At 37.9% G+C, this 13913-nt stretch overlaps 1 protein-coding gene across 1 annotated transcript in view; it reads right to left on the minus strand.

Annotated features, from left to right (window-relative positions):
* Nucleotides 1-209: 209 nt before the first annotated feature.
* Nucleotides 210-13913, minus strand: part of SLX4IP (SLX4 interacting protein) — a 50577-nt gene continuing 36873 nt past the window's right edge. Inside the window, 3 exon segments of the mRNA XM_009809725.2 lie at nt 210-337; nt 340-1153; nt 2652-2761. Coding sequence (XP_009808027.2) covers nt 317-337; nt 340-1153; nt 2652-2761 — 945 coding nt within the window. The 3' untranslated portion in view covers nt 210-316.

Here is a 13913-nt window from a genome sequence, read left to right on the forward strand (position 1 = left end):
TTTACTGTCATCAGCTGATGACTTTTTAATAGTACTAAAACATACACAGATCTAAAACTTTCCTTAGTAAATATTATTTTATAAGAGATTTTTCTTGCTATAAATACTACACTGGTTTGTACAATATTTATGTCTAATTCCTAAAGACTTAACCGAATTATCCTCATTAGAGTTCCAAATGACTAAGATACTAAATTTTCTTAAAAAGTTCTATCTAATGTTGACTTCGTATTTTTACCATTTTTCATCATTTTGAATTGCTTCCTACTTTTTGCATATGCATTCCAAACACAAATTTGGCTCTCCACCCATGCCATCAAGGTAGTATTTCAGACTTTACGACTTCTTAAGCCTTCGCAGTTTTAACTTCCTCAGACCATTTTCAACTTCTTTTTTTCTTTTTTGGGTAAGCTTCTCCAAAGACACAGGCTGAAGTTCTGAACAAGATGACGGCATCACAGGCAATTCTTCAGTGGCTGTGCCTGGCTCATTTCTGTTTGTCTGCACTATATTGTTCCTCGCAGAAAGAGACCGGGAGAGGTTTCTTCTCAAAGTTAGTGACTCCTCATCAGATGCAGTCTTTGTCATGTCTTGTTTAGAAAACAACCTGGAATTAAGTGGGGTCTTCTCCTCCAGGAATGGACCTAAACAATCGTCATCACACTTACTCATTCCTGTATTGCTAGGAATTAAAGTAGCCCCTTCAGAAGGTACTTTTTTGAAATGCTCTAACTTTTCTTCTGAACCACAGCTCTTTTGTTGAGCCTGTGTTTTGGTCACTTCTTGACTTTGTTTTGGACATAGCAGTGCTGACTCAGAGCTACAAGGAGGGTCCTCGCTTAGAAGACTCGACTTCAACCACTCCACAGAGTGAGGTTTTTGCTGGCTGCTAACATCATCTGGCTGTCTCTGATTAACATAATTTTCCAGCTCTGAAAGAGGAAGCTCCAAGTTGCTCTCAGCTGTATTTATGCAGTCCTTTAGCAGTCCTGTACTCCTACATTTCACTTCAGATTGAGGACTGAGAGAAGTTTGACAGTCGTTCTTTCTGTTCCCTGTCTGCAAGTCCACTGAGCCAAGATACACTTTCTTGGAGTCCTTGCTGATTTGAGGTTTGCATGTGCTACTTTTCCTTGTTTTTGTCCTTTTCACACTGCAATAAAAAGAAATTTTGCTTTTAAATCAAAAAAGAATCTGCACTGCCTCAATCTGCCCATCTTACAAACTCTGAAACACCACTAGAGCAACCCTCTTTCTGAATGTGGAAAAAAACCCCTGTATATCATCTTGACAAGCAGTAATGTTTGTCTAGTGTGGATAATATCAAGTGTTATCCATCTGATTTTCCACTGCACTAGGGGAACCCTATTTATTAATGACTAAGCCATGAAGGAGTTCACATTCTATTCCAAGAGGCAGAACTGGATTCATTACAGATGTTAAAGGTCAACACGGCATAAGTAGATTGAATTCCTCCCCAAACTGGCTAGATAAAATAGTATTTCATAAGTGCCTAAATGATTTCAAACCATTCCCATATATTCACATACATAATGTATATCTAAAGAATAGAGGGGGCAGGCAGGGAGAGGCAGCGTGTGTGTCTCTGTGAGAGTTTCTAATCTCTGTTTTAGAATGTTCCTCTGGAATTTTTCCCAGGACGTTTCAAAGCATTACTTTAAAGTTAACCACTACTCATCTAGTATCAAGCCCGTTCATCTGGGAAGGACTTAGGTAATGCAAGTAGACGATATTCTAAAAGGAATTATACAGGAAAATGGGATCACAAGGGACATGATGGAGTGTCAGTACATAAACACTCCTCAGCAGCGTGTTACCTACAAATCTAGGTTTCACATAGGCTGTAAGATGAACTTTGTGCACAAGTACTGAAGCTGCCTATGCAAGATTTCGAGTCTAAAGATACTGCTATAGATCCTCCCATGCTGAGATCGCTTTCTGCTGCTCTCCTGCTGCCGAGCAGTTCCCAGGTCGGCATATCTAACTCTTCAGAAAGGGGGGTCTTCCAAAATAAGTAGAGCTGTCATACCTCCAAATCTAATCTCATTTCTAAAGACAACACAGATGAGCCAACATGGGTAAAAAGAAAAGTTGCCAGGGTTCACAGCAAATCCCTGATTCCACAGTTGACGTGGGGCTACTGGCAGCTTGCACAAGTAAGAATGGCATCCTGGTACAGCAGAGGAGCAGTAAATGTTCTGCTGACCAACTAAACCCTCCCCATCCACTACACCAGGGACACTCTTTAACTGTGACCAAAGATCCAGCCTAACATCGTGGTGCACTGCAGACTCTCAAAACGAACAAAAAATATATTTGCAAAGTGTTTTTCACCAGATTCAAACATCATATATTTATTTTGGCTCAGAGCTTCATTCAAGGAAAAAACACCCTGTTTTGATTCTGCCTAGCACTATGTGAGATATCTATGTGGGTTGTAACAGCTTTTTTCATGCCGTACAAAACAACAACGATCATTTTATGTGCTTATCCACACTACAGTAGTAATTTGAAATAATCTTTTGTAAAGGAGTTTATATTATTTGAAATTTTATTATATAGGCTAGATTCTATTTACCCAAATTTTACCAGATTATAAATGGAAGACCTTAGAAAGAATAGTGACATACATTTCTTTCAAGATGTCTTGCTTTATTTGTTCATTCAGACTGATCTTAAGCTTCTTGTTCTCAGCAGATTCAGTAAAATATTCAGACGTCCCATTGGAAAGTTCTTCTTTCTGCTCCAAAAGAAAATACAGGTTTAAAACATGACACATCAAGCTATGGTTATTTAACATAAAACTCCATTTCTAATACTAAGACTTACAGATGTTCTTTATTATTTTGATCTGAGCAGTCTAAGAAAAATAGAAATATTTTTAATCTTTTAAAATTTGGGAGTCTAGTCAGTTCCCTCCCCTTTCAGACTCCCAACGAACATATTTCATATGCTAAAATATACCGCAAACAAACAAGACTGTAATGCAAAGGATGTAGCTTTCCAAACCGTCTGAGGAAACTGTTGGCAAATATTTGACATCTTTGTGGCTCAAACTGTGACAAATGCCAGGAATCGCTCTTGCAGACAGGAGCATGTTTGTCAGTTTTTTTTCTGAAGAGACTGACTGGCGCAGTGGTCTATACACTTATTCTCAGAAGAATTCCCATAATTTTCCATACTTACAAAAAAATATACAGAGTGTTATTTGCTCATTTAAGAAGGCAAGGGTTAAAACTTTCAATACTAACATTCAAACGCTCACAGCTTGTAGTGGTTGGCTACTACAGGACAACAGGGGAATTCTTTCTGGTCTCAGCTAACAGCAGCACCATGGTTTTATATCATACGAGACTGGGGCGAGAAGGAGGGAAGGAAAATGCTCTTTTTCTTCAAGCTGTGAGCATTTCCTTTCACAATGAAACAATCTCAATGAGAGAAGGGCCATTTTCTGACTTCACTATTAGCTACCACATACTTCAAAAAAAGTACTCTCTCTCTGAGGCTATGGAGAGGAGAGAAAAAAATGTGGCAAAGTCAAAAAGAGAAGAGGCTTTGTGCATCTCCTTTTCTTTGACAGCGTTTTTCTTCATCAGCCTGCATGATGCAACTTCTGATCAGGGCTCATGAAATGTGGGGAGTGCTTATTTATACTATTTTCTTACTCCACACTGTGAAGTTAGCACGCTGGAGCCAGGCAGTATGAAAGAACTGAAGAAAGTAGAGAATGACTGCAGAGGCAGAAGGCCAAAGCGTGTACATGACCCGCTGCCTGGAACACCCCTCAGGAACCTGTCACTTATAGGGGATTAAGCCCTGCCCGTTTGTATTTTTATTTCTATTTTAAAGGAGAAGGGGTAAACCTCGCTGCTCTTTCCAGCAGAATAAGCCAGTGAAAACAACTTCCTGTTTTGTAAGCAGAAAGATGGTAGTCAGGGAAAGAAATAAAGCCAGTTCGACAGTTTAAAAAACTACAGCTGTTTTGAGCCTTCCTTTCAGAGGCAAATTACGCAAACGTGTTTGTGTGTATTGATAGACCACGGAGTTCTGTCCACTAATGCTGCGAGTATGTTTACAGCAGGCAGAAAACACATGGGACATACATGCAATGTGATTTCAGCCTCAGAAATCAAGCCTAACTAGTTTAATCTGAGGGATTAGTTGCTGCTTCTATTCTTGTTAGAGGTATGGACTCCCCTAATTTGACTAAATACATTTTCATATTTTGTAAACTATTAAAGAAGGGAATATTATTAAGATACTCAAGAGCTTTGCTAATTTTAAGAGAAGACACAGACTCTTAACTGTAAAATCTGTAGAAACTATTCTGATTTCCAGTAACATTCACACAACTCAGACTGAAGGATCTTGCACAATCATTCTGCATCAAAGCAGCTGGCGAGCACTCTTACTGAGCCAGAGAACAGAAGCACAAGCATTTGAAGTTTCTGTATTCTGCTTTATGGTAGGGCTAATTCTATTAAATCTTCTTCAGTCCTCATCTGAGGACATCAACACAGCACACTGGGACAGGATCGCCAGTCCGCCAAGGCAGTTCTTGTAGGTGTGGAAAACAATAGGTGGAAAGTAGCACTTTGTACAAAATCCAGAGGAGGACTGGGGACAGTTCCTGTCCACACCTACTCAGTACTGCAGATAAGCAATAAACCTCAGTTCTAACTTGCATCCAATTATGAAGAGTGCGTGATCGTTGCCTGGAGTGTACCGTCATGCCAGGGTGTGAGGAGCAGACCCTGGAGAGAGGCAAAGATGACGAAGCCATGTCACTTATGAGTTGAGTCAGACTGGAGTTACTGGTCCAGAGTTGAAGGGCTAACGCATTCCCTCACTACCCCATCATCTACCTCTACGTTGTTTTCAAATAACTTATCACATAAAGTAGTGACAGAAAAGGGTTAAGGCATTAAAAAAATTAAAAATAAAAATGATTTATATGTGAAACACTTCTGAACATGCCCTCTAAGTACAGTAGATTTTCCCCTTGGAACCACACCCTGTAAGTGCTGTATTTTGAGAGCTGAACAATTAACATAAGGCATATGAGTCAGTCTTTGAAAGACTCTGTGGGAACCAGAGAGCCTTTTGCTATTAGGAGTGATGTAAACTCCCTAAGGCTGGAATAAGTCCACAATAGAAGGCAAAGAGAGTCATAAATAACAACAATGGGCACTCCATATACTACTAAGACACTCAGCCATTATTGGTGATACTTCCTTTATTTTCTTTATTAGACTTAATAATTTTAGTTAATTAAAAAAAATAAAAAACACTGTCTGTTTTGGGAATACTATTTATTTCCTATGGGAACTTCAGGACTTGTTAAGGAAAGAAAAAGAGCTAATCTGCTCTCATCCTGTCTAGTAATCCCAAATTCCTTTTAGGCAGTGAAATAATTAAAGAAAAATATTCCAGGCATAAAAAGGAGGACAGCAGAAGCAGACATCATATAAACAATGACACCACGACAGAGAAAAACGTCAAAGCACCGCCAGACTTGTGACTTGACTCTGAAAGAGCTGCAGGGAGTGGGATTGCTGCTAACAAATTAAAACCACATTTCTTGGCAAATTGTTAAAGACAGACATATTTACATTTGTACAGAGAGTGGGTGGGCACAAAAGATTAAAATGCTTCTTTAGCCCTTGAGCTGCCAAGTTCTATTAGAAATATGTGCTCTTAAAATCCTGGGGTAAGCTCACTCCTTTTTGTCACTAAAACTTGGCAAAGAAGGGCCTGCAGAAACGAAGCTGAAAAAGTCTTACTACCCCTACCTGCTCATAATACTGGCTTCTCAAAACCTGATTTTAAGATCCTTAGTAGCTATCTAAAGAGATGTCTGGGAAAAAAAGCTTTATTAAGACCTACAGAGAAACATGACTGTTAGGCACACAATATACTTGCTTTAAGGCTAATCAAATTGAAAATTCATTCTTTTACTATCTTACTCAACTTATAGCTATCTCACTCAAAATGAAAAAGAAACTCTCAAAAATGTAAAAGTGGTGATGGCCATCTGCAGCTCTCTCCAGGACAGCCAAATTCAGCAATACAGCATTAAATACCTGTAAAAGAACTACTCCTGGATGTGCACTTGTGAAGAATCCTTGCAACTCATAATCCTGAAGAAGTGCGAAAGGTTTGGCCTTTTTGGGCCAAATACTGATTTATTTTTTTTTCAGTCTACGGTTTAGGATGCTGGGCTGTAAGAAAAATTTCCCAAGTGAACGCTGCCCCCCTTTCCCGCCTCTCATTTGGTTTCATACTTTCTAATTGTCTCTTACTATGCCCAGGATAACAGTTGCACATGCTTATGTACCAATAATGTACCAATGTACCAATAACTAAGCGATAATTAAATTTCATGTCTGGTTAACAAAAAAACCCCACAATTAAAAACACACATTGTTTCTGAATTGTGTTTATCAACGTGGCACAATTTGCACATCAAAAATACTTAAGGGAAAACATCAATGGGTCCAATAAATCAAATTTAGTATTGGAGTGGCATACGGGAGGGGACTCTGAATATAATAACGTAGACAAAGCAATGAAATAAAGTATTATCCCAGGCACACACAAATGAATAAAATTAAAATCAGTAAAACGATTCAGACACTTATTTAGGGGAGCTTTACGTGAGCTTGCATTTGCATGATTTCTCTTAATGTCACTCTAAGCAGTATCAGAAGCTCAACCATCTAAGATAACCTTTAGGTCTCAGGACTGTTCTAATAGATGATTGGCAGATCAGAGAGGTCATACAGGACCCTTACAAACCTGATAAACAGAAAAGGGCTCCTAAAGCAAGTGAGGAGGTTTGTCAGTGAAGAATGAATCAGATACTGTAATCTGAGAGAAATATACTGTACTGAGAGAATCAGATACTGTAAACTGAGAGAAAATCGACAGAGACAGGACTTTGGGTCTAGTCATCTGCCCTCTCCCATCCCACATGAAGGAAAAGCTTCCCACAATTTCACGATGCAAGTTTTTCAGCGTTTCCAATGTAGTGATGCATCTGTCCTAGCAATTCTACTTATGAACCCCTACCACATCATAAAACATGCATAGAAGTTTTCCAAGTACAGAAATGGATATTATTCTCAACTTGAAATACAGTTCTTTGATTCGACTTGTGGAATATTGCTCTACATCTTAAAATGGACTGTCCTGCTATATATGTCAGTAAGTTCCAGTAAAAAACATTAAGGATTATTCCATGTTACACGTGGGAGTACTGATTTTTCATTTGAAATAGGTATTTTTAAGGAATGCTGCTGGTTGTAAAGAATACACTCATTTCAAGATTGAAACTGGAGAAACAACCAGAGAAAACTGCATCTCTCTGGTGAGGAGGAGAACTGTGTAACCTACCCGTGGCCTAGCACAGAAAGCAAAATCTAACTCCTGGACCAGTACAGTCTTCATTATCTACTACCAAAATCCATTTTTATTTGACACCATGGATCTTAACTCTTAAGTTTTTGCTTGTCAAGAGTCCCTATGGTCTGTACTATTTAGTCCAAGAGTTGGCCCAACCTGTTACAAGCCCCTGTGATACACATTCCACTTTCTCAGAACAGAAGGTGTGAACCTGGGTTTCTCACTCGATACCTAAGTGCTGGCAATTCCAAACACTCCAAAGGTCCCCAAAGCACCATCAGATTAGCTTAAAGCATATGACTTCTATGAGGAAAATGCCTTCTTACTTTTGAAGTCTTCTGTTTGGATTTTAATGATATTTTACATCTAGCAGGAATCCCAGACTATTCTGAATGTAGGGAATTCAGAGTTCTCTAGATTTGCATTTGAACACTTGCGCGATAATAGAAAATAGAAAAATTCCTAATAAGCTATAAATGGCATAAAACAAATAAAATGTGATACTTCATAAAAACCCCTAAAGTTGCAGGGGGGGCCTTTTTAAAAATTGATACACATCTGTAACAGAGATAGCAAGACATACATAACACTTTCTAAAGCCACAGAAGGTGCTCCTGAAACAAACGATTTATTTACATACTGAGAAGCACGTGATACATGCTGTGTGTATTTGCTTGAAGGCAAAAAGCGTTAAAATTAATGTTAAGTAATTGAGCTATTAATCATTCTGATTTTATATACTGATTCTACAAGACTCAGATTCTATCTTCAGAGAAAGTGTCCACTGATAAGAAACGGAGGAAAAGACAGTATCTTTTCAACCAAAACAACTTCGCTCAATGACACTGAAGAAAAATGTAAAGCATATTAATGCGGAATGTGTATTTTTTTAAGAAAACCAACGTCTTAAAAGCATGCATCTTTAGCTAGCCTTTCCCAACAATTTTAAGGTTCCTGCCTCCAGTAGTTATGAAAGAAGACATGCATGCAAGATATACATGCTTTATACTTTAAAGACTTTTTTATAAAATAAGAAGATAGCAATTTTAGGTGGAGCTCGACCCCTTTCCCCAACTTACAAACCATGAGGGAAGGCATCTACTACTCACTTGTCACGAGTATATAAAAAGGCAAGGCACTCCTGTAATCCTGTACTACAGTTTTTAACAGTCTGACATGAGGATCCTCTATCTGCCTACCAAATCTAAATGGGTATCAGAGTCAACCAGTACAGATGTCTAAACACTTGTCAGTAATACTGAAGTAAACTTTGTATTTCTCCTTCCAGATATAGCATGGGTTATATGACATAAGAGAATACTACTTAGAGTAGATGATACATACAACAACATGATTCCTATACTTAAAACGTGAATTCTTGCAGAAAAAAAATCTGGAAAAGAATACATCAATTTTAAAAAACAACTGTTCTCTTTGTACAATTACAATAGTGTTTAACAACTGTAGGAGATCTTGGAAAGAATAACTAATACTCTTGATTTTGCTGGTTATACAAAAGCAAAATATGCAAAATAGGCACAACTGCACAGGAGATAATTACTGTTCAACAATTTAGTCAATGTTTTAGCTTGGCTTCCAACACAAACACCACCACTCGCAAAGCCCCCAAGATTTCTCAGCTCACACTGGGGATCTGTCCCTCCAAACAAATTCAAATCATTACAAATAGTTCAAAAATCCTTCCGTGAACTTTACCATCATATATTTCAGCTTACTGTTCAGTCAAGTTACAATTCCTTTTAGCCGTAACAGATTTCTGCTGAAGGCTGAGGAACGGATTGTTCTTTAAAACAATTGGGGGGAAAAAAAAATAATCCATCAAATACTCTTTGCCCAACAGGAATACAGAGAATTATTATCAAAAACTGAAGTAATTTAAACCTTTCTAAGTCCTAGAGTCATCAAAATCTTGCAGATGCACAGCTGCTAAATAAAACCTTTAGCTCACTGTAGCTTTAAACATGATCACTGCCAGCCTTCCACCCTACACCTTTGCTGGAGGTGCCCATCCTCTCAACGCCTGCAGAGAGGAAGGAATATCACTCGGTGCGAAGTCCAGAATCTTAGCTCAAATCCGCATCAACCACCAGCACAAGCTGTGACAGCAAAAGAGTGAGAGAAGAGAGGAAAATGAGGGAGGTGAAAGGATGATGACAGATGATAATATCTTAAATAACCACAAGGCTGTGACAAATGAGATCTTGTGAACACTGCTAAGTAGCTCCATTTAAATCAACTGGAGCACTCATATAACAAGCAACTACCAAAATCAGTAAAAGATTACTCAATTTGTCCCTACTTTTTGAAGATTGCTTCATATGGAAATCATTTTATGTGCTTAATCATTTATACTTTTGTATTTCTGCTATCCTTCATCTGGATTTTGCACAGTAAGAGGTACATAATCTTTTATTGAAGATGTATTTAACTTACTGGCTTTAAGACAATTTAAGTATTACTTTTTATTTCGTTCCATATACTCTAATATTCTCTCTGGTTTTCAGATAAATAATGCTATGAACAAAGATTTTCAAATCAGTTCCTTGTAGCAATATCTTGGCCTTTTTCCAGAGATCGTACAGTTAATTCACTCAGAGGTATGCATGAACACTGTAATTGTTCTTTTCAGTAAAAATACTGTGCATTTATCAACAGATGATTTTCATTTACAGTCCTAATGCCCCTCTACCTATCTCTGTGAGGTTTCTCTGAAATTCTCCACAGCCTTCTCCAGTCTTGACTAATTGAAATAATTGTGTCAGATTTCATTTCACCATTTGTCCGCTTCTCTGGATCATTATTATAACAAAGAGCAGACAGCTATTAGACTTCGCCATGAAGAAAATAAATCAGTCAGTTTGTAAGCTATAAGAAGAAACTAAGACAAGTTCAGACAAATCTCACTGAGGCAATTCACACCATTACCGCTCTCAGGTATCCTCCCTCCCCTTTTGCAGAAGGTTCCTGCCCCCACCGCAGGGTTGGCAGAAGGGAGCACACACACACACGCCCCACTGCTCCCACATGCAATTCAATGTACTAGCTGAAAAGCCAGGGAAGTTTGGTTTGCGTGAATCCACAAGACCGTGATATGCAGCAAGATGAGATGCAGGCACACAGCCCTTTTGGCAGACTCTATAGGAGTGGTAATCTCCAAGGAGAAGAGGCATACAGCTGGGACAAAAGGCAAAAATGTTGTAAAAGTGCCATAGCTTGCTTCTTTATGACCAAGTCAAAGACATTAGTATCATTACTTTGTGATGCAGTTTCTCAGAGAGAGCAGTCTTATGATTCAAGCTAATTTAAAGCTGTCCTAACATTGAAAAGGAAGTCTCACCATTGCCCAACACATGGTCCTGCCAAGTCTCTGTATCCACACTAGCGTTTATGCAGCCATGCAGTGAGAGTCTGACCAAAGTGATCCAGCTGAAAGCTAACCATGCAAATGACAAAAAAAACCCGAAACAAAAAAACCCCCTTGTTTTCAGAGGGATCAATGAATTAATCCAGCTCCCCACACATGCCAGTACTGACAGAGAATGAGGACAAGAATGCATGGGTAAGAGAAGAGAAGGCAGGAGGGACTGCATGTTTCAGTATCATCAGTCTTGCATCAGCTTGAGCAGAGTATGAAGGATGAATAGAAAAAAGTGACTGAAGATTGAAGTATCAAAAGTGAAAATTCACCAAAGAGAAAAACAATTTGTTACATTTTCCACTATGGCATCTGGATAAAGTTCATTGGTCCGCAGTTTCCCCTCTCTACCTTTTTGGAAAAAGCAGTGAACCCTGTTCATACCATTACCAAACTACAGCTTAATATTTTTTTCCTTGTAGCTATGTTTCCTATACTGACTGGAAAGAATTAAGCATATTATCTGAAAATAAATGAAAACTAGATTTTATGAATTTAAAAAAGGCTAATGAAATAAAGAACCATCAACAAGACAAGTATTACAACAACTGTAATATTAATGTGTCTTTTGGATGTTACTTCCAAACCGGGATAACTATCAGCTGCTACCTAAAGGGATGGTCCTGCTCTCTTCATCCACATCCTGGGTGCGTGCTCCTGCAAATTTTTTGTGTCACAATTGGCAACTGTGTGGGTACAGGATGAGTTGGTTCAGTGAACTGACATGACAGAAAACTAATCCTCCAATAAAAAACAGAGAAACTTCACAAATAAATCATATTCTGCTGGATCAAGTCAATGAACTAATTCATTCTCGACTGAAAAATCACTTGGTCCATTGTAACCAGAAAGGAAAGGAGTATGTAGCTGGAGCTAGAGGGGATGTGGACTGACCTTTTCAATAGTAGCCCACCACTACAGCAGTTTAACTGTGATATTTTTTTATATATACATATATATATATACACACGCACACACAGAGTTCCATGCCAAGATTAGCACTTACACAGTGTGAATTGTGCAATTGTATTTCACAGCGTTTCCTTCTTCCCCTACCCAATCTGATAGCACTTAACAATAAAATCGTCTTTAAAGTATTTAAGATAACTAAATTCCACATAAAGTCTTCTACTAATCTTTACAAATTGCTGCTATCTGAAAAAAGTTTTCATTCTACCTTCCAACAGACACCCTATTCCAGCAGCATATACTCTTACGTTAAAAGTCTGCTGTTCATTACAGCGAAATGTACATTTTCATGAAAGAACCTCTTCGCAGCATAATCAAAATCCAAGCAAATCATGTCATTTATGCTCTTATGAGTTTTAAGAAAGAGAATTCTCTAATGTACCTGAAGTATGTTTCAATGACACAATTTATAAAATCAGATGTGTATGACGAAGATTAAATAGTTTGCTTTCATTTCTCTGTTGGGGATTTAAAAAGTACTGGGCATCTCTTTCCACTTTGCTTCTCCTTGTGAACCTATGTGGGGTTTTTTTGTTCAGTTGGGTTTTTTTTCCCCACTTTCTTTTCTGATTTCACATGAACGGTAATTTCAAATTTCCATTTTAATATCATCATTAGCTTAACCTCCTTCATGCTTTCCCTATAAATGCTTCCTCTCATAGAGTCTAGTATAAAGCCAATGTGGTTATCAATGAATACTCCATTGTTAGCACATTTTCAAATGCTCACAAGCCTCTAATAAGCCTTCCACCCATTTCCATTTCCACTGTTTCTTCAGATAACCCATTTCCAATTTTCCATTTTAGCTCTCTGCATAATAATCATCAAGAAAATGTCGTCATTGACAAAGATGACTAATCTCTCCAGAGCTCTTACATATTTCCCTGGGTTTCCTCTTTTGCCACGTTCCCAAAACTGTCTTCTCTTTAAAGATAAAACTATTCAAGATTACCAACACAGTTTGGCAAAACAGGAAACAATGGTTTTCTGTTTAAACTTAGCATTAATCAGCCAGGCTATTCTTCCATCTTTTCCTTGAGACTTCTAATTTGCTTATGTATTTTCAATAACTTGCTGTATTGTTTCTTTAATAGAGATTTCCCTTCTTCCAAAATGATTATTACTGCCTGCAGCCTGATTTTTAGCTATGACTACAGAAACACCCATTTCTAAATAGATTCTAGACAATAGAAAATTACATATCAATAGATTTTCTTCCATTTTATTTCAGCTCTACTCCTTAGAAGTGCTCTCAAATCTTTTATTAGTTTATGCTTAAAGCTAATTTGACAGACTGCCTAATCCACCTTTTCCTTGGTCTTACAAGATGCATCACAGAAGGCTTCAAATTGCTTCTCTCAGCAATTGATGCTAAGGTTTGTGCTTATGAATATCTCAAAAGTATCTAATTATGATCTTTTCTAAGATGTAGGACATAAGAATTTCATTTTGTATCTGGCTACCTGCCTTGAAACTCTTGATTTAAGCAGTCTATTTCAGAGATACAGAGAACAGCCTAAAAGGCAGTGAAAAGGCAAAGAATAAAGTGCTGAAGATAGGTGAAGAAGGAGAGAGTTGCAGTGAGTGAAAGAAATGTGTATCAGGCTGACATAAAACTGGTTCCATGTAATGGGAAAGCAGGGCATTGAGCCTGAATTGTCTTGACAGAGCTCAGGAATGAAAGCTTGACCCAAACCATAAACAAGCATAAAAGCAGTTTAAAAAAAAAAAAAAAAAAAAAAAATTGTTAAGCCTTGACTAAGTCAATCGCAGTGACATTCAGCAACACTGAAAAGTGACAAAGTCTCCATTAGTGTATAGTCAACTACTTTTATAAAACAAATATAGGTTCTCAAAAGCAAGGGTGTGAGCTTCTTAAACCTTTAAAAGAACTTGCATGCAACATTATGAAATTATTCAAACCCAAACAACATACAGAGGAAAACAAAACATATGCCTCATTTTTAGCCCATGACAGAATACACTGGAGTATATCAACAGAAAGGTCTTCTGGGTGGTCTTTTGTAGTCTAGTTTAGAGTTCAAGCATACTCACTGCTAAATTGCATAGAGAAAAGTACACT

This window comes from Gavia stellata, chromosome 23, assembly GCF_030936135.1.
Source record: "Gavia stellata isolate bGavSte3 chromosome 23, bGavSte3.hap2, whole genome shotgun sequence".
NCBI lineage: Eukaryota > Metazoa > Chordata > Aves > Gaviiformes > Gaviidae > Gavia > Gavia stellata.